At 46.5% G+C, this 24,297-nt stretch overlaps 1 protein-coding gene across 2 annotated transcripts in view; it reads left to right on the forward strand.

The window, feature by feature from the left end:
• The window catches only part of Spata13 (spermatogenesis associated 13), a 129,168-nt gene that overhangs the window by 31,924 nt on the left and 72,947 nt on the right, over window positions 1–24,297 (forward strand). The window contains exon 2 of one of the 2 annotated variants that reach the window (XM_006252113.5): window positions 22,567–24,267. In XM_006252113.5, the coding sequence (XP_006252175.1) occupies window positions 22,708–24,267 (1,560 nt within the window). In that variant the 5' untranslated portion in view covers window positions 22,567–22,707. Of the gene's footprint in view, window positions 1–22,566; window positions 24,274–24,297 lie in introns of both variants that reach the window. The other variant, NM_001191686.1, reaches the window with a different exon arrangement.

The following is a 24,297-nucleotide window of genomic DNA, read 5'->3' on the forward strand; positions in this document are numbered from 1 at the left end:
TTTACATCTATGGGCGTGGGGGTTCGGGGAGATGAACAAGCAAAGAGAACAAAAAAGCTGCAGAGCTAAACAGACCCATGTGATGTATTATAGTAGTTTAATAAACGGGAAAACCAAAGAGGCAGAAAGATACAAAGGCAGATCAGAAAAATCTATAAATTAACTTGTAATCTGCCTAAATGGTAGTTAATGAGAAGAAAAGAGGCTTCTGAGAATTAGCCCTGTGCTGGGGATGTAACAAGGTGGTAGCATGCCTGCCTGGCATTGGCAAGGCCCTGGGCTTGGTGCCCAGCACTGAGAAATATGTGAACCATTTATATTGAGATTTTTTAAAAAAGATTTATTTACTTATTTATTTTATATATGTGAGCACACTGTCGCTGTCTTCAGACACACAGAAGAGGGCGTCGGATCCCATTACAGATGGTTGTAAGCCACTATGTGGTTGCTGGGAATTGAACTCAGGACCTCTGGAAGAGGAGCCAGTGCTCTTAACCACTGAGCCATCTCTGCAGCCCATTTGTGATATTTTTAAGAGTCCTGTGAAGATTGAAATTCATTTGGTTTTTGCTGCTTCCTTGCCTATTTATCTATGCGCAGAACAGTCTCGTTCAGTGTTGATTTTCTGAAGAAAATGTCAGGCAGATTTGATTTCTCGGGGAGGAAACTGGATTGGGTAGAAAGAAGAACCAGTATGAATTTAAAGGGAGAGGTGAGGGACGTGCACGACAAGCTGTCTGCAACGGGGAAGGAATGGCCGGGAGTGCTGGGAATGCACGATTTTATTTATTATCCCCTTTAAGACTTAAGACTTATCTTTCTGGGCTCTAAAAGTCATCCACAACTGCTTGTAATAACTGTGATTAATGGAAAAATTAAAAACAACAGTGACAAACATTTTGCCACCATATGGGCTCAGTTGAAATATTGTAAAGACAGAATGTGCGAGTCGCCAGTGGTGACTGAACAGACTCAGCCGGCCAAAGTACAGATTTCAGAATGTTACTGTGTGGCAAGTATTTCAGGAACGTGTTTTCAGAGATGTACCTAACTCCTGGACGTGTACTCCACAGGATGTTGGGCTTGGCCCCCGGATTGTTGCAGAAATTTATATATTCTGTTCAGAAAGACTTGAAAAATTTGCCAAGTTGGAAACCAAACTGGGAAATGTCCTGTAGGTAAAACTGTAGTTTTTGCAGCAATCTTCTCTGAAGGGTAGAAACTGTTTACATCTCTAGGGGACAGAAAGAAAATTCTATTAATTAACTTGTAATCTGCCTAAATGGTAGTTAAGTAGCCAGTCGGTATAATGTATGCTCTGCTGGAGAGTGACATCTCCTTGGGTATACCAGTTCTACTGTTCTGGCTTAGTGTTGGTTGGCTGGCTAGCCATCTAGTCATCCATCCATCCATCCATCCATCCATCCATCCATCCATCCATCCTTTATTTCTCCTGTGTGTTTTGGCTAGTTTAATTAGTACTAAAAAGTAGCCATCTATACCAACAGAATCACTAAGAAGTTTAGGACTTTTTGTTGATTCTTTAGTTCTCCCAAGGGTGTACATTCTCCTGGGAAGGCAGAGTTTCCTCTTCAGCTGCATTCTTTGAAAAACAGAGCTGGCTTTCATCTCCCTTGGGTTCTATAGCCTCGGATTCAGCCAGCTGCAGACTGGAAACAGTTCAAAAAGACATATGAGGGGCACTTACAGGCCAGTGATAATGTGTGGACAGTGATCTGTAGCCATTAAAGGATACAGGACCGTGGGTCTGGGCTATATGCAAACGGCTATGCTCGTTTCCATAAAAGATTTCTGCATCTGTGGACTTCAGTTCCAGGTGAGGGAGTGCTCAGAACCAGTTCTCCACACATACCCAGGTGGCTCAGCGTCTGCCTGCTCTGCACAAGGCCAGTGTTGAGTCCCAAGCACTGCAAAACAGAACCCGCCTTTGTCCTCTAGTCCTCCAGGCCCCTTCCTGTCTTCTCACCCCATTTGCCTCTATATTCACTGGACTAGATGTCAGGTCCCTATAGCTTCTTCTTGTTCCAAAATCAGAAGTTGCCATTTATTTATTTGGAGTGAGTTTTTGTGATTCTGCATCAAACCTGGCTTTGCACATGATGGGCAGGGCCTGTACCCAAAAGCTACATCCTTAGCCCTTTATTTTGGCTTTTTAAGACGAGTTCTCAGTGTGTAGTACAGGTTATCCTCAAACTCAGAGTGCCCCAGCCTCCGCCTCCTGAGCATCATGCCTTTATACATTGCTTAGAAAGTTTCATTCTAGAAGAGCAGAAAGCCTGAGGGGGCAGGGTGTCTCAGATTTATCCAGGCAACAAGATCCACAGGAAACTTTCACAGATGTCCTTTTGAGTGTCCTCGAGGTTACTATAAGGCTGGTATCACTCTTTATTCCCCTGGCAGCCCGTCCATATTGCTTTCCTAGGAAGTGGGGGGGGGGGTTAGAACTGAAAACTGGACCAATGTCAGGCAAGAAGGGGTTTTACATTCTCTTCTTATTGTGCAAAACCTGGACAGTGGTTGTGGACCTGCCACAAATGTTGCCATGAGGATACAGGGACTAATAAAGGTTTTAAAGTTCATCAAAGGTGGATGGCAGCCACAACAGGTCTCCAATCATTACCAGAGGGCATCTGAGATGCCGGTCTCCTCAAAGAGAGACTCAGTGCTCTTCTGTTGTTGATAAAATATTTATATGTTTAGAGGACATGTTTTACATTCTTAGAACCATACAATTCAAGAAAATCTCTATGGTTTGTAGTGCAAGATTTGTCTTCAAACTCAGAAATCCATCCCCCTCTGTGACTCCGCCCACTGGGCCCTCCTTAAGGTGGGAAGCTGAACCTTGGCTGGACTGCACGTTCTGTTTGTCAGCACCATTAACTTTAGTTTTCAGACAGACTGAAATGGTCTCCCATTGCTGTTGATTTTTGCCAGCGCGTGTATCAGCTGGGCGTTTCTCTCTTCCGGAAGAAACTATTGTCTTGTCTGACCTAGCAGTTGTATTTCGAAGCCGAGTGTTGCAGAATCCTTTGGCTGTTTCTGAAAGGATATGAATGGCAAAAATGTTGTTCAAACCAATGCTGGGTTGGTGCCTGTTTGCCTTAAGCGTTGGTGGCATCTTTCTGTAAGACCTGTACTCAGGAGCCTGAGGCAGGAGGATTTTTAATTTAGGGCCAGTCTAGGTCACCTAGTAAATTCCAAGCCAGGAAAAAAAGGCAATAAACAAATAAAACAATGCTTTTTTTTTTCAGGCAAGGATAAACTTGGACATATCAAAGGATACAGGAACCAGACAGTAGGGTCACTTACTTTGACATTCTAAACCATATAGTTACAATATGGATGAACTTCAAAACCGTTGCAAAGACTGGGAGAGCAAAGACCACGTGCTGTGTAATCCAGAGGGTATCTCTCCATGGAAACAGGAAATAGCTGAGCTGTTGTCAGGGAGAGGAATCGGGAAATTGGGAAAAGAATAGATGCAGAATTCTGAGGAGACTGTCACAGTGGATCATTATTTGTTCCTTATGTCTTGGTGTGTTTCTTATCTCCAAGAAGACATTTTCGTGAAGCCAGAGGAGCAAGATGCTCCCAAGAGATGTGAATGGTGGGATGTGCAGCAGTCGTTCTAGGAACCAGAAACTGACGAGGTTGGAGCGCCACGCCTGCTCACCTGTTTAGCGGTGGGGGCTGAGAAGGAAGTAGGGGCTGGACAGAGGCGAGACGCTTCAGATTCTCAGAACTGTAGAGAGATCTTCATCATCAAGATTTCAGAGGTGAACTTGGAGTTGCCAAGTATCTTCTCCATATCCTTTGCCCCAAAGCGTCAGTACCATTCCATAGAGGATGTGGCAGTGCCAGGCTCATTAGTCAAGCTGGCGTCCCTTTCCGTTTACCCACATCTCAGGAATCTACATGCAGAAGTCTCAGATGCTCTAGCCGAGCTTCAGAAAGTCTGTTTCACGACTGACTCATTGGTCAAGGGCCAACTGAAGGACAGGAGCTTTCTGGACCCTGCATCTTCTTAAAGCTGCTGTTGAGGCACTGACTTGGTATACATGCTTTGATGTACGGTGTCTGGTGAGAAGTTGTATGTGGATGGAGGGTAAAGACTTGAGTAACACAGGCCTTACAATTATTACATCATGGCCAGTTCTTGAAAACAGGAAGTGAGGTAGGGAGACGGTGAGATCGCTTAGCTTGCCAAGTCCGAAGACCCAAGTTCAATTCCCTGGAACCCACGTGGTGTAGGGTCATTTTTGAGGCTTAAATTCACTGTCTGTTAGTTCTGGGACTGGGATTTTTTTCTCCTAGATGGTATGTGGGAGACGAAACTGGAAAGTCATTCTCTCTATTATAAAGTACAGATGTTCACAGGTTTGTGCTGTGGGTGGAGACATGGATCTTCCATGTATTACGTTAGCACTCTGTCCTTGAGCTGTACTGCAGCCGGATAATTTTGTCAACTCCCCACAGAAAAATGACTTCACCTTGTTGGCATCTAAGGTCAGTGTTTACAGAGAGGCCCTGAAAGTCCCATGAAGTATTTATTGAGGTTCTATTTAGTGAAGACTGTTGTATATACATACTGTGGCTGGGGATGACAAAGAAAGGGCCAGTCTTTCTGGAGTTTATCTGGATGGAAGTGTGCCAGTCACGCACAGGCATAGCCTTTGGTTGCTATGGGAATGTGTCCCAGGATCTTGGCACATATGGCTTAATGTAGGGTTCTCAGTACCAGGAAAGCTGTGGGGGAACTGCATTCCCCCAAACTGAAGCTCAAAGGTGAATTAGGATAACCCATGGATCCCAGTAGGGGTCAAGGTGGAAGCAGACCACAGGCCTTGACTATGGTAACAGCCAATGGCCAATGGCAGTTAAGCTTAGACATCGTCAATAAACAATACTGTTAAATCCTCCCAGCGGTCCTCTGGGGTCTCTGTTGCTAACCCTATTTAACTGATAGAAAATCCAAAGAAACAGCCTTCAGGAATACCCAAAACTATTCACGGATCTCCATGAGTTCAATATAGTTTGAAATTTTTTTAAATGACTTGGTGAATTATTAAAAACATTGTTTCATGAGTTTTATTTCAGCCAGGACGTATTTCAGTGTAGTGAGATCTGTTTGATGTAGACTTTACCGTTTTTGAGCGTTTGCAGATGTACAGGTGCTTGATAATTCTATTCAGAGCAGTCACCATCTCCGTCCGGAGCCCTTCTTCTGTGTAACTTTGAAGGAATGCCACTCCAGCTCACCCTGTGCACACAGGTTCTGACATTCTACTTCCTGTCTGTATACAGCTGCTCATCGGGTACTTCATGTGGCTGTTCAGTGCTTGCTGCTTTATGACTTGGGTTTTTATTATTTGTTTTGTTTTGTTTCCACCCAGCCAAGTGCTCATCCATGTGTCAAAATGCACTTATTTTCTAGGGCTGATAATTTTATTTTGTGTATACATCATAGTTTATGTGTCAATCCATCCATCCGGCCATCCATCCATCCATCCATCCATGTACACCCACTTATATCAGGTCTTTCGTTTGGTTATTACAAATTATGCTGCTGTAAACTCATGTCTGTAGATACCTGTTTTAGCTCCTGCCTTCCTCAGTTCATTTGGGAGTTTACCCAGGAGTGGAGTGCTAAGACAAATAAGAATTCTGTGTTTAATTTTTTTTGAGGGCCCTTCAAAGTGGTTTCCATAGTGGCTATAACATTTTACATTCTCACCAACAGTGCACAAGAACTCCAGCTTTTCCACATGTTCAGCACTTAAAAATAGTCATCATAAGTGGATGCGAACATTGGTGTGGTGTGTGTATACATATGTATTACATATATACATACATACGTACAGGTCATATGAAAAGAAGACATTTACGTGACTTTGAAGGTGAATCTCTGGTTCTCTCAGGGGATTTTCTCCTCATAGCTTGTGGCAGTGTGGCTTGGCTGGTGAACCTGTCACTCAGAAGGCAGTTTCAGTGGATTAAGAGGAAACACAATGCGGCCATGCTTCCTGGTGCAAATGTCAGCTCTCATTGTTGCCTGTGATGTGATTTCAGGACTTGGATGTTTACCTCTGTAAAATGAATGGGATAATACAGGATGTAGTGCCTCACCTTTCTGCACAGTGAGCTCCAAATCTAGTAGATGCCTGTAACTGCTGCATAGTTCCATCCTGATGTATAACCCACATCATGTTTCTCTCTACCCATCCATCTGTCTGTCTGTCCCTCCCTTCCTCCTCCTCTCTCTGACAGTTGATCTATCCACTAATGCATAGAGTCTGTTGCTGCGAGTAGTCGTAGAAAGGGAAGGAATTCCTTGGCTTTGCAGAGGGAGATGCTATGGAGGAGCATTCAGCGGGGAAGCGGGCCTCTTATTGTCAAAGCTGCCACAATTATTTGAGTCTAAAATCTTTGTCCTCAGGCTGGAGGGAGGTGATTGTTGTCCTGTGAAGCTCATAGTCACTGAGTGTTTTCAGAATCAGAGACCTGATGCTTCCTGTAAATAGTGGGAGCTTGGGGCAGGGCAACTGGGTCCTAGTAGAGCATCCATCCCAAAGGCTGATGGCTCCTCCAGGTCCCTGTTGGTTGTGTTTCCGGTACCAGTTGGATGACTCTAGAATTGAGATTAGAGTTAATCTACTCACCTGTCAGTAATGCTAAGAGACCAGTGAGCAAACACAAGCAGAGCCAGGGTCTTAGAGGGCTACCTTTCCTTCCTGTGGCTGGTGCCTCATGCTAGCATTGGGGGAGTAGTCAGAGGGGCTGGGACTTCCCAACGTAAGCTTCAGCTGCAGGTAGGTTTCACCTGACTTTCTCTTTTGTGGCACCCTGGTGTCTCGGTGAATCTTGATGGTAGATCCTTGGTTAAAGACATACTTGATAGTCCCACTGCCTATGTAGCTTTAATCAGCTACCTGGAAAAGGGTATTTCTAAGTGCAGAGTGTGGGGCAGTGGACCATGCCACCAGACAGAAAAACTGATAAGGTAGTAGCAAAGGTCAGAACGTTGATAAAACTCATAGTTGAAAAAGACAGGAGTTCAGACTAGCTTCAACCAGGTTCCTGTCCTGGAGCACATGACCTGGAGCCTTAGAGCTCTCCATGCTAATGAGGTATCTAGGGGTTCTGAGTATTTAGCCAATGAGCATCCCTTCCTAGGCATCCCTTCCTGCAGAAGTATTTAGCCTCTGGTTCACTCTGAGTAAGTTATATGCATCTTCATCTGCTATGAATAGACAGTTTGGACAAGCAAGGACCATCTCCATCAAGGGCCGAAGGGTGGGGGAGCTTCATCATGCAGAGCCTCAACTAAGTCTCCCGTAGAAAACCTCTCTTCCAGCCCCTCTGCACTCTTGGCTCTCACTCAGAGCTAAGGACCCACCATGTGCTAGAATCTGAACCCAGGTTAGCAGTCTTGACTGAAGGTACATTTATACACTGAGCCACCTCACTGGCCCGTGTGTATATGAGCTTTAAAGAGCCATTAGTCTGGTGTGGTGATGCACACCTGTATCCCAGCGCTGGGAAAACTGAAGTAGAAGGATTGTGAGTTCAAGGCCAGCCTCGCTACATAGTGAGGCTCTATCTCAAGAGAGCACCACCAACAACAAGCAAAAGAGGGGAAGAAAACTGTCTGTCTGGTTATTTCTCCATTTTGAACTGGATTAACTTGTGGGCTTATGCTTGCCACTGAGTTGAGCTCCATATGAATTTTATTTTTCTTCCTTTTCTTTTTCTGAGGCAGAGCCTTACTGTGTGTTCTCTGTATTCAGAATCCTCCTGCACCACCTTCCAGATGTTAGGATTACAGGTGTGCACCACACCTGGCTGTGAGTCCAGTTTTGCACTGAATTTTTTTTTTGTTTTCTTTTTCGAGACAGGGTCTCACTGTTTTGCTCTGGTTGTCCTGGAATTTGTTAGGTAGAATGGGCTGGCCCCGAACTCCCAGATACCCACCTGCCTCTGCTTCCCAAATGCAGGGATCCAAGGCCTATACCAGCATGCTCAACCCTTATATTGAAGTCTGTAATGGATCTTGAGATGAGTTAGTGTACTCTGTGGGATCCAGCTTCACTCATTGTACAGTATGCAGTGTGCAGTTTGCAACACCATTTTAAATGGCACTGTCTCTTCCCCATTTTCAGTGCCTCATCAAGTATGAGTTGATCCATATATAAGTGATGGCTAGCACTCATCGTAAACTCAATGGGATCTAGACTCATCTGGAAGCCGGGCCTGGAGGCATGCCTTTGGGAGATTGTCTTGATTCCATTCCTGATGTGGGATAGCCTGTCTTACATGTGAGATTGTTCCCTGGCTGGTACCCCAGATTATTTATGTGTGTTCTGATTGTGGGTGTGGTGGGAATAGCTGCTGTAGCTCTTGCCGTGGCTTCCCCTCCATAATAGACTGTCCCTTAAACTATGAACTAAAACAATTCGTTTCCACCATAGGTTGCTAGTGATTAGAGTATTTTATTATAGCAACAGGAAAAGAAGCTAAGACAGCTCCCTGCCCTGTTGTGTTGCTCTCTCTGTCCATTTGTATGTCAGAATCAGGATGTTTTCATTGTGAGAGTTGAATAACATAATTTGAAATCAGGTAGTCTGATCTCAACAGTAGCTTTGCCAGTTTGGAGCCCTTTATGGCTGCATATGAATTTTCAGATTTCACCCCTTTTCTGTTGTAGAGATTGTGTGAGATTTTATAGATCACACTGAGTAATACAAATGTTATAACTATGTTAGTTTTTATACTAATAATCTTTTGTTTCATCTCTATTCAATTCCTTGGTTTAAATTTATGTTTAATTTTTTAAACTGCTCTTGCCAATAGGATCGTTTTCTTAATTTCTTTACAGATAAGTCACCGTCAGCAGATAGAAAGGGTATTTTCATGTGGGGACTTTGTATACTGCAGCCTTACAGCGGCATTTATTCATTCTACCAGTGTTGGCCGTGGTCGTTGTAGAGTTTTCTCTACATGCCATTCTGCAAGCTGGGACAGTATCACTTCTTCTCTGGACCTACCTTCCTTCCTTCCTTCTTTCCTTCCTTCCTTCCTTCCTTCCTTCCTTCCTTCCTCCCTTCCTTCCTTCCTTCCATTCATTCTTGAGACAGGTTCTCATATGACCCAGGTTGACTTTGAACTCACTGTGTAGCCAAGGATAATCCTGAACTCCTGATTGTCTTGATCTCTTCCCCATAAGTGTTGAGAGTGTAGATATGTACTGCCACGCCTGGCTGACTCCTTAATTCTTGTTGCTTCCCTAACTGTTTTAGGTAGAACTTTGATTATGATGGTGGCATTGTGGAACATAGGCACCGTTGCCTTGTTCCTGGTCTCAGAAGGATAGCTTGTGACTGTTAACTATTGACTTCATGGCTTGTTATGCATGGCCTTTATAATGTTGGTGATCAATGGTTTTGGATGTCATACTTAATGAAGTTTTTCTCCCGGATGTTGAATTTCACCTAAGGCCTTCTCTGCATCTATTGGGATGAATGGATGAATGACATTATCCTTCACTTTGCCAGGGATCTGTACTCCTCAAGACTTGAGGTTTTCTTCCAAGTTGGGATATTTAAAACCCTGCCCTTCTTTACTTGCTTTCCAAAGGTCTCTGTGAGTCTTCAGGTTACCCCTTGGGACTTTGCCCCATTCTAGATTCATTCCCGTTTCCTGCCACGCTCCTTCACACACATACACACAATCTACCACAGGTCACATTGATGGCATTCCTTACCTCCAGCCATGGTCACAAGCTGCATGCCACCATTGTCTCACCCTGCAGCTTTGGCAGCCTCCAGTGCTGCCAGCCTTTGATCTGCAGCCACTGCTAGATGTCCCAGTGTCTAAGAGCGGGCCCTAAGTCCACCTTGTCTTAACCACTTTTCTTTAGCTGGGGTCTCTGCCTCAGACTGTTGGAATTTTCAGTTGTTTGCTGTGACAGCTGTCCTGGTGCCTCTTCTGAGGGAGGCTGTTCAGGACCTAACACTGCCCACACTGTTCGAGTCACATTCCCTTCTCCAGACACTCCATAGTGGCTAGAATGGGTTTGCTGGCCATTGTCCTTGTACCACTGTGTTTGGCCTAATACCACTTAGGCACAAGGAACCTAGCAAGCATTTGGTATGTGGCTGCACAAGGAAATGAACAGCTCACTCATTTTAAGTTTGTTGTTGCTGAATGATGAAGAAAACAAGCAAATCAGAGGAACCTTACTGCAACAGAGAAGGCAATGTCCCCTCCTAAGCTGTTTGCTAGGATGACAACAGTCTTGGCTGTCTTTACAGGTGTCCTTACTGCCTGTGGCTCTGAGCTGCTTATTGTCTACTTACTGCCAGGGCAACCAAATTGGTGATTATTGCCAGATCTCCAGGTTCTCTTGCATCAGGATACTTGGTCTAGGAGGGACCATTGGGACTTCTGGAGAGACTGCTGTGTCATTGTAGTCTTTAAGAGGTTTTGGAAAAGAAACGACCCCACCAACTTTGACAGGTTGGGGCTGGGGAAATGATGCCAGTCTCTGTTTTCACTTTGTAAATGAAATTTAAATGTAATTCTATAGGTCATACTATAGTGCATGCATGCCCGTCTAGTTCACCAGATATTGAACCAATGAAAGACTGTCTTTGTTTTTTTTGATGGGCAGGTAGAGGCTCAAGTTGCTACTTACGATCATTGGCCTTAGAGTATGACTTCTGTCCTTCAGGCCTAAGATTGCTGCCATTACAGCTGTTGGGCTGGGCCAACTGGAGATAGCATGCACAGGTCTGGGGCAGCAGTTTAGAGTCGCTAACACCACAGTGGACTGGCCTTTTCATGTGTGGGAGCCTACTACAGCACAGGCAAATACAGGTTTCACCTCTGTGTATGGTTCTGAGCCTGCTGCAATGCTGAGGACAGATCCCATAGGCTGGGAAACTTGGGGAGGTTGCCACGTGTGTTAGGAAACCTTGTAAGGGCTGAGAGCCATCAGAGGGGAAGCCAGAGAATGCCAGGGACAAAAATGCTGTCTTAAGGTTTCTGTTGCTCTGAAGGGACACCATGACCATAATAACTCTTACAAAGAGAAACATTTAATTGGAGCTGTATAGGTGCAAAGGTTTAGTCCGTTATCATCATGGTGGGAAGCATACCAGCATATAGGCAGGTGCTTGAGAAAGGAGTACTACATCCAGATCAGCGTGAGGGCTGGGGTTGGGGGACTGAGAGAATGGGAGAGGGGGTGGTGACTGACTCTGGGCCTGGCTTGACCATTTGAAACCCCAAAGCCCATGCCTAGTGATAGCCTCCAAAGCCAGACCTACTCCTGTAAGGCCACACCCACTCCAATAAAGCCACACCTCCTAATGCCATTCTGTAAGCATTCAAACAAGTGCCTGTGGGGGACATTCTTATTATACCATCTCGAAAAGGGTCTCCTTTAAGCTGGTCACCTTGGGTTCCTCTTTTTATAGAACCATGACTACTCACTTACTTTGGTATATTACTAGTGAACAGTTACCAGTAGATTAACCCTCTTCCCTGTGGGTCTGATAGAATACCCTGACAAAAGCAACTTCATAATGGAGAAAAGGCTTGTTTTGACTTACAGTCTGTTGTGGCAAAGGCCTCCTGACAGCAGGAGCATGAGGCAGCTGGTCACGGTGCACACAGTCAGGAATCAAAGTGATGGGTGCTAGTACTCAGCCAGCTTTCTCCTTTTTATGCAGACAAGGTCAGCAGCCCAGGGAATGTTGCAATCTTTATTCAAGAGGGGAATCTTCTCACCTAATTAACATAATCCTCACACGTGTGCCCCCAGGGCTTGTTTCACAGATGGTTCTATTGCCTGTCAAGTTTAGAATCAATATTAACTATCACAGTTGGTAAGTTGTTTATTTACATTGTGAATTAAGTCCAATTGGGGTGACAACATGAGCATTTTGTGGTAAGAGGTGTTTTAAAGTCCGAGCAATTATTTTATAAATAGATGTTTTGAATATGTCTATCTCAGCTCTTGTTGAGCATGTGCAAGCTCTTAGATTTGGTCTAACCCAGGACGCCTCCATAATATCTCACAGCCAGCTGCAGGAGATCTATGTCCCTTCTGTTAGTTTAACAGAGCAAAATTGGATTTAATACAATAGTTAATAAACATATTTTAGTATAAGCTTAAGTATAAGGGTCCAGTAAGACATACCTGAGACCATGGGTGTGGGCTTTTCAAAGACGAGTCACAGAGAGCAAAACAGGCCATTAAGGTGACTCACTGGGAAAAGGTACTGGTGCGCGCGTGCGCACACACACACACACACACACACACACACACACACACACACACTTATTTGATTATATTTTAAAGAAGAACTAAGCACTTCCTTTTTAAGGGAAAATAAGCAAGACACACAGAAGTATAGCTATGGGATCCTCAAGAGAGAGGCATCTGGCTTAATACATTTGCAAGCTCATGATACTCTTGGTTTCTCTGACTACCTTATGTGGATTGGATCTGCTCACCTCCAAACAACATAGTACAAACAGTTTCCCACCCCGTTGTTTGTTTGTTTTCTTTGCTTCTGTGAAGAAATGACACATACAATAAAAACGTGACAACTCCACCTTTGGACCCTGTGAGATTTCCTCTCACACTTCTGGGTAGTGACAGCAACCACAGCTTCCAGTGAGCTCCATGTCCACTAATGACACAAGTGATGCTCCTCTAGGTCAAAGGATCATGTCAGCGGGATGTCAGCATGGAGCTGAATGGGGAACAAGCATATCCTGTTTCCTTAGGTGTCCATCAGAATGTTTGTAGCTGCTGGGAGACAGCTCCGTGTCATCTAATAAAGCACTCGGGGAAGAATGGTGTGGTCCGTATGCTGTGTGGGTGTCTCTCACAGGGCAAAGATGGGAGGGGCAGGTAAAGGAGTGCAAGGGGAGGGTCTCAGATTAACAATGACAGAACGATAGGGAGGAAATCAGAAACAGACAAGGAGGCATGGGAAACATGCCCAGGCTGTGTTTATTAGAAGGTGCTGAGACTGAGGAATGTTCTCGGGTGGGATTTGGCCCTTCCTACTCACTGCTTGTTCCTAGGCCAAAGACGAAAGGGTAGGTATCCACTAAAGACATGTCCGTGCCTTGGTCCACCACCTGCCTCTCTAACAGAATAATAGCTCAGGCTGGGAAATGATAGGTGATCAAAGCATAGTTACCTGAGTCCTAGAGGCTTGACAGTCCAAGATTGAGGAGCAGTGTCTAGACTCTAGATCTCAGAGACTGGAGGTCCAAGTCAAGGGCTTTTGTGCTGCATCCTAATGTAGTGGGAGACAGAGAACGATGGAGGAAAGCAAGAGGAAGCCAAGCTTACATTCTCAGTAATAGTGGCAGTGTGAGCTTTGAAGGGGCTCTCTATTAGCTACTACTTCTGTCGCTGTGACGGACACCTGTCAGAAGCACAGAGAGGGAGGGAGGATTTATTTTGGTTCACAGTTTCGAGGGATAGAAGTCCCTCATGGTAAGGAAGCCATGACTGCTGTCTCAGGGAGAAGCAGGAGGCAGCTAATCACATCACAGAGGTCCACAAGAAGCAGAAGGCTTGGACTAGAAGAAGAAGCAGGTATCACCTTCAAGGTCTACTCCCATAACCCATTTCTGCTAGTGTGACCTCAGTCGCCAGAGCTCCACACCATCCCAGCACAGTGCCACCAACTAGGGATTAAGTGTCCAAACACATGAGTCTGTGGGGGACAGTTCATAGTCATACTCTAACAGGGACCTTGAAACCACAGTGACCATGTAACTGACGTCTTGGAACCTTTGCTGGGAGGTTTCTGCATGGCCAGCACCTGAATAGGGTGCCTGTAAACCCACCATATCGCAGCTAAACCACCAATGGAACATGCTGACCACTCAGAGGCCCCAAAAGCTCTGGGCATGCATCTTTATGGGGACAGAGAATTGTGTTTCCCTCGAGTCTCTTTTGTTCAACACAGAGCTGCTGAGAGAAATAGGTGCTTGGACAGGCCCTGAGAGTTCTGGGGTAGTTTTCTTCCCTGTAACTTTCTCTTAATGGAGTTTTGTTCCAATCCCCCCTTCCCCAGTTTTCCCTGTGGTTAGGCCCCATTCACTCTTTGAATCAGAAGAATGAGAATGTGGCATACCGAGCGGCTGCCAGAAGCTTTATGTTTGAGTATAATGTCCCCAAGGATGGGCTAGAGACCAGAGCCTCCCTTTCTAATGAAGTGACTATAGATCCTCTCCTGCCAGACCAAGCTCCTGTAGCAGGGGGAAAGGTGGAGCTGCCTAGGAGTTACAGGTAGCTGGTTGCCACTGACTACATTCATTGGCAGTGTCATTGCACACGCTATTGTCAAATTCCTCTTTAGTAAGGTCTGTGCCAAGAGTTGTGAAGGGTTCTGCAGGAAGAACATAGTCCACTCATCAGTTCCAGTAGAGGAAGGCAGTTAAATGTGACAACAGAAAGTGCTTTGGCTATAATGTAGTGTTGATATGGTAATCTGAGCTGCCTGGCTGCACAGGGCAGGGAAGGGCCCCCTCTGGACCCCTGTCTTTTATGGTGGTAGGACACACTGCTCTTACTTTCCCTGAACCGTGAACCTCCTTGACTCTTGAATAGAAACCAAGCAGAAAGTTGATCTCTCAAACCAGAGACACAGAGACACATTAAATACAAAAAGCAAAGCAAACCAAAAACTCTCTGAAATGTAGACATTCGGGGGAAACACAGCACATGTTCCTATAAACAGTTGAATTCTGGCCATACACACTGTCCTGTCCCTCTTGGGCATTTCTGTGTCAGTGGCACCATCAGCCTGAGCCTGCGAGTTCACTGGCACATAGCCCGAGTCTGACCAATCTGCTTCCAGCAAGCACAGGCGATTGCTTTTGGTCCAGTGACCTTCCAAGTGCCTCCAAGATTAAGGCCATCCATCTGGAAAAGCTTTCATTGCTCTGAATGGTGAGTGCAGGAGGCAGAGACAGGCTCCATGGTGACTTCTGTCTTGGCATTGGTGCAAGCCTTAGGTGGCCTTGGCTCGTAGCTGCTTCAAGTTTTTCTGCTGTCACATAGGCAAGTGGAGGATGGGGTGAACTGTGGGTAATCTAGACAAGGCACTGGACCACATTAAATGGCACTTTTTCAAGATTCTTTGAGCCCCTGAGTTCATATGAGGTGAAGGAGGGACAGGACAGAGCCTGTACCTGTTCTGAGCTTTAGTGATAATGCCCTGAGTGGACATTACCTACCTGCTTCTGTATCTCATACCACACCTGCCTGAAGCCCTACTTCAGAGACAGAGAGAAGATTTTCTTTAGGTTTAGAGCCTACCTTTGAAATCCCCATTTTCTTCCCAATTTCACCACAGGAATGTAGTCTAGCCCCATAACCTAGATAAGGAAAGCCTGGGACTAAGCATGCTTTTATGAAATTGACATAATTTTCAAATACACAATTATCAATCTTATCCAGTTACCCAGTTTCACATCTAACACATTCAAACCTTTAACTTCTATCACTGGATATTTAAATAAAGCCATAGCACGTGGCTTCAGAAACCACCCATCTCCTCACATGGGAGAGTGCTGAGTCCCAGATCCTCCCGTGTTGTCCCCCCTCTCTGAGCTGCCAGTGCAGGCAAGGAGGGAGTCCTGTGAGTCCGGGGAGTAAGCCACTTTGCTCCCTGGAATTAGAAACTCAAGTGTGTATGAGTGCAGAAACCTTATAAGTTGCGATAAAGTGAAAGCTGTATTATATAGCTGTGATATAGTCGGATGGGATGGCCTAAACTACAATAAGGAATCAACAGAAATTTAAAATGAACACTTTCCCACATGTAGGCTCTTTGTTATATGGAAATAGATTATTTATTTGAAATACAACCAGTTCTCAGAATATAGGGTGCTAAAATGTTGGTTTCTGGCCCCTGGCTTTACTGGTGCCCTGCAGCAATGCTGAAGTGACAGGAAGGTGAGAGCTCCTTTGGGGAGGCATGTGGGCTTGCCCGGCAGAAGCATATGTCATTCTGGAATGGATCACATGTGTTTGAGGTGAAGGAGCATACTTGATACTGTGAGTTACTTAGAATTTTAGTACTTACCCGGATGCATTCTAGCTGCACCGTCTACTTGTTCCCACAGCCGTCAGAGCTTGCTGACAAAAGCTGAGTAATTTGATATTCAGATGGCACAGAACAGGCATCTATACTATTTGCCAAGAAATGGAAAACCTTGAAACACCAAAACACAATGCTTGCATTTGCGCTCAGCTTCCTGCAGGAAGAGGTGCAGAAGGTATTAGGTGGAACTCCGGATTCCAGTGTTTTACATGTCACAAGGTACACTTTGACATGCAAAGGAATTAGTAATGAGATCTACCCAGATGCACAGTTACAAAATCAGCATACAAATCATTAACTCTGGTCAATGAATTAATTACTACTAGTTAAAATGAAAGACCTGGGTGTGGTAGCTCATATCTGTAATCCCCAGGACTAGGGAGGCTGAGGCATAAAGATTCTTGTGAGTTTGAAGCCAGCCTAAACTACAGACTGAGTTTCAGGGGTAGTGTGTGACACACAGTTAAACCTTGTCTTTAATAAAAAGTGACCAAGCATTGTTATTAGCTTAGTAATTATCAGCATTTAAAAAGCAGAACAACATGCCATTGCTGTCACAACATAAACAGACCTGTTTATAGCATAATTAAAACAGAACCGCCAAACGATATAACCATAATGTTTTATGGTTGAAAATAGATTTCAGTTATTTTAATACTTACTGCTCTGAGACAGTTTCCATAGCATTCTCCACTTTCCCCCAACCCGGTGTGTGTGTGTGTGTGTGTGTGTGTGTGTGTGTGTGTGTGTGTGTGTGTGTGAGAGAGAGAGAGAAAGAGAGAGAGAGAGAGAGAGAGAGAGAGAGGTAGAGAGAGAGTTTGTCTCTCTATCATCTATCCATCTATCCATCTATGTATCTGTTATCTATCAATCATCTATATCTAGATATAGTTTTATTTATAGATATATTTCTATTTACCATCTATCAGTCAATCTATATCTATCATCTGTCTTATAGATTTTGGTCTTTTTGAGACAGCATCTGGTATATAGTGTAGGCTGGTCTAGAACTTGTCATATAACCCAGAGTAGCCCCAAGCTCAAGATCCTCCTGGATCAGCCTTTTTTTTTTTTTTTAAGATTTACTTATTTATTATATAAGTACACTGTAGCTGTCTTCAGACACAACATCAGATCCTAGTACAGATGGTTGTGAGCCACCATGTGTTGCTGGGATTTGAACTTAGGACCTCTGGAAGAGTAGTCAGTGCTCTTAACCACTGAGCCATCCTTCCAGCTTCTTAAGTGATGGGATTACCTTGAGCCTCTACACCTGATGCAGTCTTTCTTAGTCCCAGTTAGCATTGGTAGCTGCCACTGGTATGAAGCATCCTGGGGGAAAGGGGAGGGGGCATCGGAGGGTTCCCATAGGGAAACGGCGTGACCTCAAAATGATATATCTGATGTATGCAGAACAAACAGTGTTACCCTATCCTCAGTCTGCCAGTCATTCTCCTGGCGGATGGTGAGGACAGCAAAGTCAGACTTGATTTTTACCTTTAAAGCACTTTTCAGACTTCTCAGAGATACCTGGAGAAAGTAAAGAAGGGACAGAATGCCAGGGCAGGGTGGTAAGCAGTAGGACCAATTGAGCTATACACAAAGTGCTGGGAACCAGAGAAAGGGCTCCTGTGTTAGGGAGGGAGGACGTTACTTAAGAGCCTCCTTACTTGAGTTAATGAAGTCAAGGCAAAGTGCATGCCTATTGAACAGGCAAAGAGAACTGCCTCTGGGTGTTGCAAACAGAGAGACTCCAACACAGGATTATGTGTGTTCAGTTGGGAGAGTTGGTAGATGTGCAACTGATCCCTACGCTGGAGGGGAGAAGGAACAGTCACTTGAACCCAGAACCAGACAGAATCTGGGATGTAAGGGGGTAGAGCCAAAGCAAAGAAAGATGCCACCCACAGAGGTGCTGGGGCCTCCTTCCTCCCACTCAGATCACCTCCCACACTTGGTTCCCACTGACCAGACTTATCAGACGCCTTTAGACTTGGTAGCGAGGAATTGTGATCTCCTGCTGCAGAGACACCCACAGGAGAGAGAATCTAAGCGTAGATGAGGACCTGCAGTGGGGGCAGCCTGTGGGCTAGAGGGGTAATCCAGGGTGGAGAGCTTGCCTCGCTTGCACAAGGCCCTCAGTTTTTGTTGTTTTTGTTGTTGTTTGTTTTAGTAAGCATCACAGAGCCTAAACAGAACGGAACCTGGCTAAAGTGAGGTCTGGAGAGCTGCAGCCAGTCACATGACATTTCAGTGACAGTACCATTTGCAGATCAGGAAGGACACTGGTGACAGAGTGAAGGACGGGTGGGGGTGATCTGGAATACAGGATGGGGAGGAGCTAGGAGCAGATTCGTCTAAGAGGAAGGTGCCTCAGGCTAGGGACAAGGTAGTGTGCTGCTCCACATTCCTGCAGGAACCGTGGGCCAGGCAGTGATGGTCTCTGAGACTGTCTCTAGGTTCTGGACCATAGGAGACAGAGCTGGACTAACTCCATGCCTGCCCATTGTACTGTTACTGCTGGTGGTGCATCTCCACCCTGCACGGAACAGTCAGACTCCTGGTGGATGATTGAGACTTCAGATCTCGCAGAATCTAAAATGTAGAATGCTTTTCTTTGACATGCGTACCCACCGTAAGTGTTCATCGTTTGAGTTGCCAGCATCTCTCCCTTTGTGCTTTGGTGCTGTCATTAAGTACAAAGATTACTTGAACTCAGCACTGCAGTGCCACTGACTCTGAGATGGCTACTGAATGACCAGTAGGAAAGAGTGTAGTGTATGTGGCGTGGGTAAGCCAGACAGAACGGTCATCTACATCCTACCCAGGACAGGAAAGGTTGGTGTAAAATGCAAAGAAAATCCTAGGAATCGCCTACTTTGGGAACATTCCTTTTAATGACTTTTGGGTCATTTGTCTGAACATAACTGGAACCATCGAAATGAATGGGGATGGGCGGCCTTTGACGGCAGTCCCCAGCCTCACTGACTCAGAGCATCAGATGTACTCTGAGGTGGTGTCTGTAGCCCAGTAAAGCTGGTCCATACTTTACGCCTGTAACATTTCTGGTTCTAATTGAAAATTGTCAGTTACAGCTGTTTTTAGAGATTTCTCATTACAAGTGGGGAGAAATATTTCACTGTGAAGTTCATTCACCCCGGAGTCCAGCTTGTGGGCAACTGGGTTTTACAATATTCCCATCTCGAATTCTTTCCTGTAGTCTCCTTCATAAGCATCTCTGGCAGAGGTCCCGTGATTTATAAGGCTTGCCATGAAGCCAGTAATTGAATTGCGGTCCTTGTTAGTTAATGGGGGTCAAAGCATCAGTTCTAAATAATGCAACTTGGTGTGCTGCTCGGAGATTCTGGGAAAGCTTTTGTCCCTTCCTGTGATTTTCGCTTTCCACTCTAACACAGTGAACAGCGATGGCCTTGTCCAGCTCGTGAACTAACAGTGAATGGTTAGTTTTCTAAACCTGTTCAGATGGAGTCTGAATGTAAATTTAAATGTCTTTAAAGTAAATGCTTACTAGTGTAATAAAAATGTAAGCGTCAACCCAGAAAAATAGTGACGAGCAGGGCCTCTAGTGCTACTGGAGTGGCTGAGGCAGGAGGACTGCTGTTCAGATACAAACTTAGTGAGACCCTGTGTCAAAGTAAAAGAGTAATAGGACAAATGACAATGAAACTGTATCATTGAAAAAGGGGGCCATGAGATAGCTCAGGGCTGGGATGCTTGTCTAGCATGTGTGAAGCCTCTAAAGTTAATCACCAGTTAAAACGAAGGAAAAATACAAAGGGAAAAATACAGAAGTGATGACCTGTCACCTAAATAATGATACAGTCTTGTATCAAGGTAATAATCTTGAATAAGTCTAAGCGTGCAATCTCCTGGTTCTCAAACCTTAACAGCCCATAGATTTGTTCACATTACCACAGTATCATTGTACTTTGGTAATACATGTAAGGCGCCTGCCCCACGGAAACCCATGATAAGGATTTTCTTATTCACTTTAGTGTTACGGAGAATGGGAAATGCTCCTTGGAAGTCATGGCTAGAGAAAGGGACCCCTGCAATTGGTCTTGCAATGATTAGGTTTTATACACAGGGCGTGTAGACATCTGGCCCTATTTCCCATGATTCTCAGCACTCATTGCATTGGGCCACCCCTCCCAGTTTGTTCCAGTTTGTTCTGGACCGCCTCACCCCCCCCACACTCCCCCCACCCCCACCCCTGGCTCTTGCCTGAGAGTAGAGCCTGGTCACCTTCATTCACCTCCTCCCAGGCAGACCGTGTTCCCAACTGCCCTTTCCTCATGCCAACTTCCTCTCACCATCCTGAACTCCTCATGGGGCCTGGCCTGCTGCTCGCCCCTCTGGAGGATCATGGCATCATGAGTTGATTGGTAGGAGCCTCTTAGTTCATAGATGGCATGCAGCACAGGTGGTTGAGATGGATTGCTGAGATTGTGTGGCAGAAGTAGGTTTAGCATCGAGGCATAGCCCCATGACTTCCAAGGAGCATTTCCAAACATCCCAACATGCTTCTTTGTATCGCTTGAGCCTCCAGGGTCCCCTTAACACAAGGGTTGTCCTGGGCTAAAAAGGTCTTGTGGTGCCCTCTACTGGTGTCACTAACTCTAAGGCCGGAACCCTGCCTTCCCCTGTGTGACGGGCACAAGTCCATTATTACTATTCTGCTTGCAGTCAGTGCTTGCCTGCGAACTGGGCGTGGATACTTCACTCTAGGACTCCAAAGTGTATGGAAGTAAGCACACTCCCACATTGCTGAGGACAGACAGACAACCTAACTGTTGGCCCCTTTCACCTCTCAGACAGAATGAAGTCTCAGCTCCTGTGGCTTACTCAGATGCAACCCACAGCCCCTCCCCACCCCCACACCTCTCAGACACTGTCTTCTCCATTAGATTTGTGCACCATAGAGGCCACAGTAGGCCATCATCAGTCTTGCTGTTAGTAAAGTGCTGACAGGCTAAGTCAGTAGAGACTCCCACATCCTGGGTGGCATCAATCCATTATCCGTTTTCCCCTGGCTCTCCCTGACAATCCTTCCTCATTGGGCATGATCAGGGCCAAAGGGAAAGGGAAGCAGTGCGGGAGAGCAGGTAAAGCAGACTGCTTCTTCACATAGCTCAAATCCAGCTTGAGAAAAAGGTAAGCTAAGTAAAATGGAGCCCCGGGTTCTCTACAGTTCCCTCCTCCTGCCTTCACTGCTTTTGGAGGTAAAGGCCTTGACTAGAATCTAAAACCAGCTGGGATTTGATTTCTCTAGGTGCTGGGATTGGAGTCATGTGCCCAGAGGACAGAGCCCAGCTGTGCCTCTGTGCCTCCAGGCACTGGTTTACTGTACCATTCAGAGAGGACCAGCTGCAGGACCTCTAGACAAATGCCCTCACCTGCCCACTCGGCCATGCAGCTGTCTGTAAAGCAGAGTGCATTCTGATAGCCTCAGATGTCTGTGAATGCTCAGTGATGCTGTATTTATATCTGCACCTCACCATAGCCAACAGCCTAGAAATGTAAGCATTGTCTGACCGATGGCCTCTTGTGGTCTCATAATCTGAACCTCAATTCTTAATTTATTTATTGGGAATAAAAGGGCCATGACATTGAAGTCTAGTTCAGCCTTGACTGATGGGAAAGGTTAAAGATGCAGTGTTCTCATTTTGGGGGCGTAGGTAGTGCTGTGGGGAGGCTTGGGCAAAGGCAGGAGGACTGGGTACCAGTGTGTATAGAGGATGGAGGGTATTTTATTCATATGCCTGAGTCTTGACTTTCTAAGAATCCCATGTGTTTCCTCACATCACTCTGTGGACAGGTACAACTTTCGGGCTGTCTTCTACCACGACCTTTCCTCAGGCCTCTCTGGCTTGGTGTGTTGGGCTGTGAGTTGCTGTAATGCTGTAAGGTTCTCTCATAGCTTTCCTTAGACACTTGGCCTATGTCAGAACTCCCTGGAGTCCACTCACCGAGCTCCCTGCTCACACAGGCTGGCGTTTCAGTAGGCATGTCCGGAAGGCACTGTGGGGTTGATGTTTGATAATAAAAGGTCCTTCCCCATTCACACAAAGAACAAGGTCTCACCATTTGCCTTCTAGCGTTTTCTCAGGATTTCAGGATTTCTCCGTTGTGTTAAATGTGCGTCCCTAGCTGTCTTTTGTTGTTGTTGTTGTTGTTTTTGTTTCTCCTTTTAGGAATATATATTTGCAAGCCTTCCATTCTTGCTTTGATGAAAAGTAAATTTTAGAGTAATTCTTAGTGAATCAGCCTTGTCCTGGAGCTTGCGGTTTTCTTCTATTAGCAGTTGTTAGCTTGAATGATCAGCCTCTACCGAGGCGCCTCCTTGGGGACAATGGTTAAATGCCTGCTTTGTTTTGTGCTGCAGGCAGTAGCTGTGACTACGGATCCAGATGCACACAGCAGATGTGAGAGCCAGGCTGCTGTCCTTGGAGATGAAGGTTTGGAGCTGGGACCCCCGGTTACCGGCGTCAATGGGGGTTTGAACCAGGCTGCCCACGCTAAGAACATGACAACAGCCCAGGATGGCCATGGGCAAGGTGCCACAGCCACTTGTTCAGCCTCCAACCCGAAGGCCCCCAAAATGGTGACGTCCTCAGCATGTCAGAATGGAGGCTGCAAAAGCAGCTCCAGTGATCCCGAAGCTGGGGAAGCCAGGCTCAGTCCTTCCAAGCTGGTACGTCTCTTCTCTGGTAGTCGGAAGAGGATGAATTCCAACTCTGAGAGACCTCGCTCGGTGGTTGTTGTGGGGAATTCCTCCACATGGAATGCCCTGGCCTCCTTCCGTAAAATGGGCTCTTTTAAAAGATTGAAATCGTCCGTCCTTCAAGGAATTCAGAACCGGGAGGGGGCGGAAGTTTCCAAGGAGGAGTCATCAGGAGACCAGGGAAGGGCTGCCCCCAATGGCACCATTGCCATCCTGGGAAAGGGCCTGGGCAGGTGTGCATCCTTGGGCCCTGTGGGAGATGGGGCCGGGTCTGACTGCTCTGACCCTGAGGACACAGAGGATGCCTTCCAGAGGAGCACGCATCGTTCGCGCAGCATCCGCAGGGCCTATGGCCTGGGCCGCATCAGCCTGCTGGACCTGGGGCGGCAGTCAGTGCCAGAGCCTGCGGTGTGTGAGATCCAAGTGCGCGACCCTGAGCCCAGCAGGGCCGTGCCTCTGCCGCGCAGAAGCAAGAGCATCGACAGCTTGAGCGTCCTGAAGAGCTCCTTCAAGCGCAAGTCTGCGTCCAACCTCACGGAACTGCAGGGTGACAGGCAGGTTCCCTCCAGGACCCTGAGCAGCTTCTTTACAGACTCTGAGAAGCCGGGTGGCTCAGAGAGAAGAACCAGACGCTGGAGGAGCCCCATTAGGGCCAAGGACTTCGACAGAGTCCTGAAACTGGTGAGCAATGTCAAGGAGGCGGCCTGGAAGAGGGAGACCCCCAGGAGTGCAGCCCCTAGCCCTGGTTCCGGTCTGGGGGATGCGAACCCACTACTTGCGCCAAGAAGCAAGCTACACGATGACTACTCGCGCCGTACCAGCAGCAGCGTGGAGCCAGATGCCAGGCGTGGTGGCCCTTTGTCCTCACCCTGTGCCTCTGCACCATGCACTGCTGCTCCCTACACAGCTCCAGAACCCCACCTTGATGTGGATACTGCAGTATTCCCCCTGGAAAGTAAAAGTGCTCAGCCACTGGGAACTGATGGACCTCACACCAGCAGCTCCTCACCAATCCCCACAGACACAGAAGGGTTGAGCCAGGCCTCCAGTGAGGCACATACTGGCAGCCAGCATCCCTTTGACCCCGTGCAGCTTCCCACTCCTCTGAGGCCCACCACACCCAAGCCCCAAAGCCCACAGAGCCCAGGGAGTACTAAGTGCCCCAGCAGTCTAAGTGTACTGTCCCTCAGTTCGGCGGACAGTGAAGAACGGTCGGAGGATGCCGTGCACAGGCAGGCAGGACCCATGTCCCTCCAGGATGCCGTTCCCGCCGCTGCTGGTGATGTTGGGGGAGAAAACAGTGAGAGCTCTTTTCCCTCGAATCCTGACGGAGCCACCAGTCCAGAAGAGAGGAAGGAGGAGGTAAGGGTCCAGGTGGAGTCCCTGTAGTGG

The sequence above is a fragment of the Rattus norvegicus genome, chromosome 15 (genome assembly GCF_036323735.1).
Source record: "Rattus norvegicus strain BN/NHsdMcwi chromosome 15, GRCr8, whole genome shotgun sequence".
NCBI classification, from domain to species: domain Eukaryota; kingdom Metazoa; phylum Chordata; class Mammalia; order Rodentia; family Muridae; genus Rattus; species Rattus norvegicus.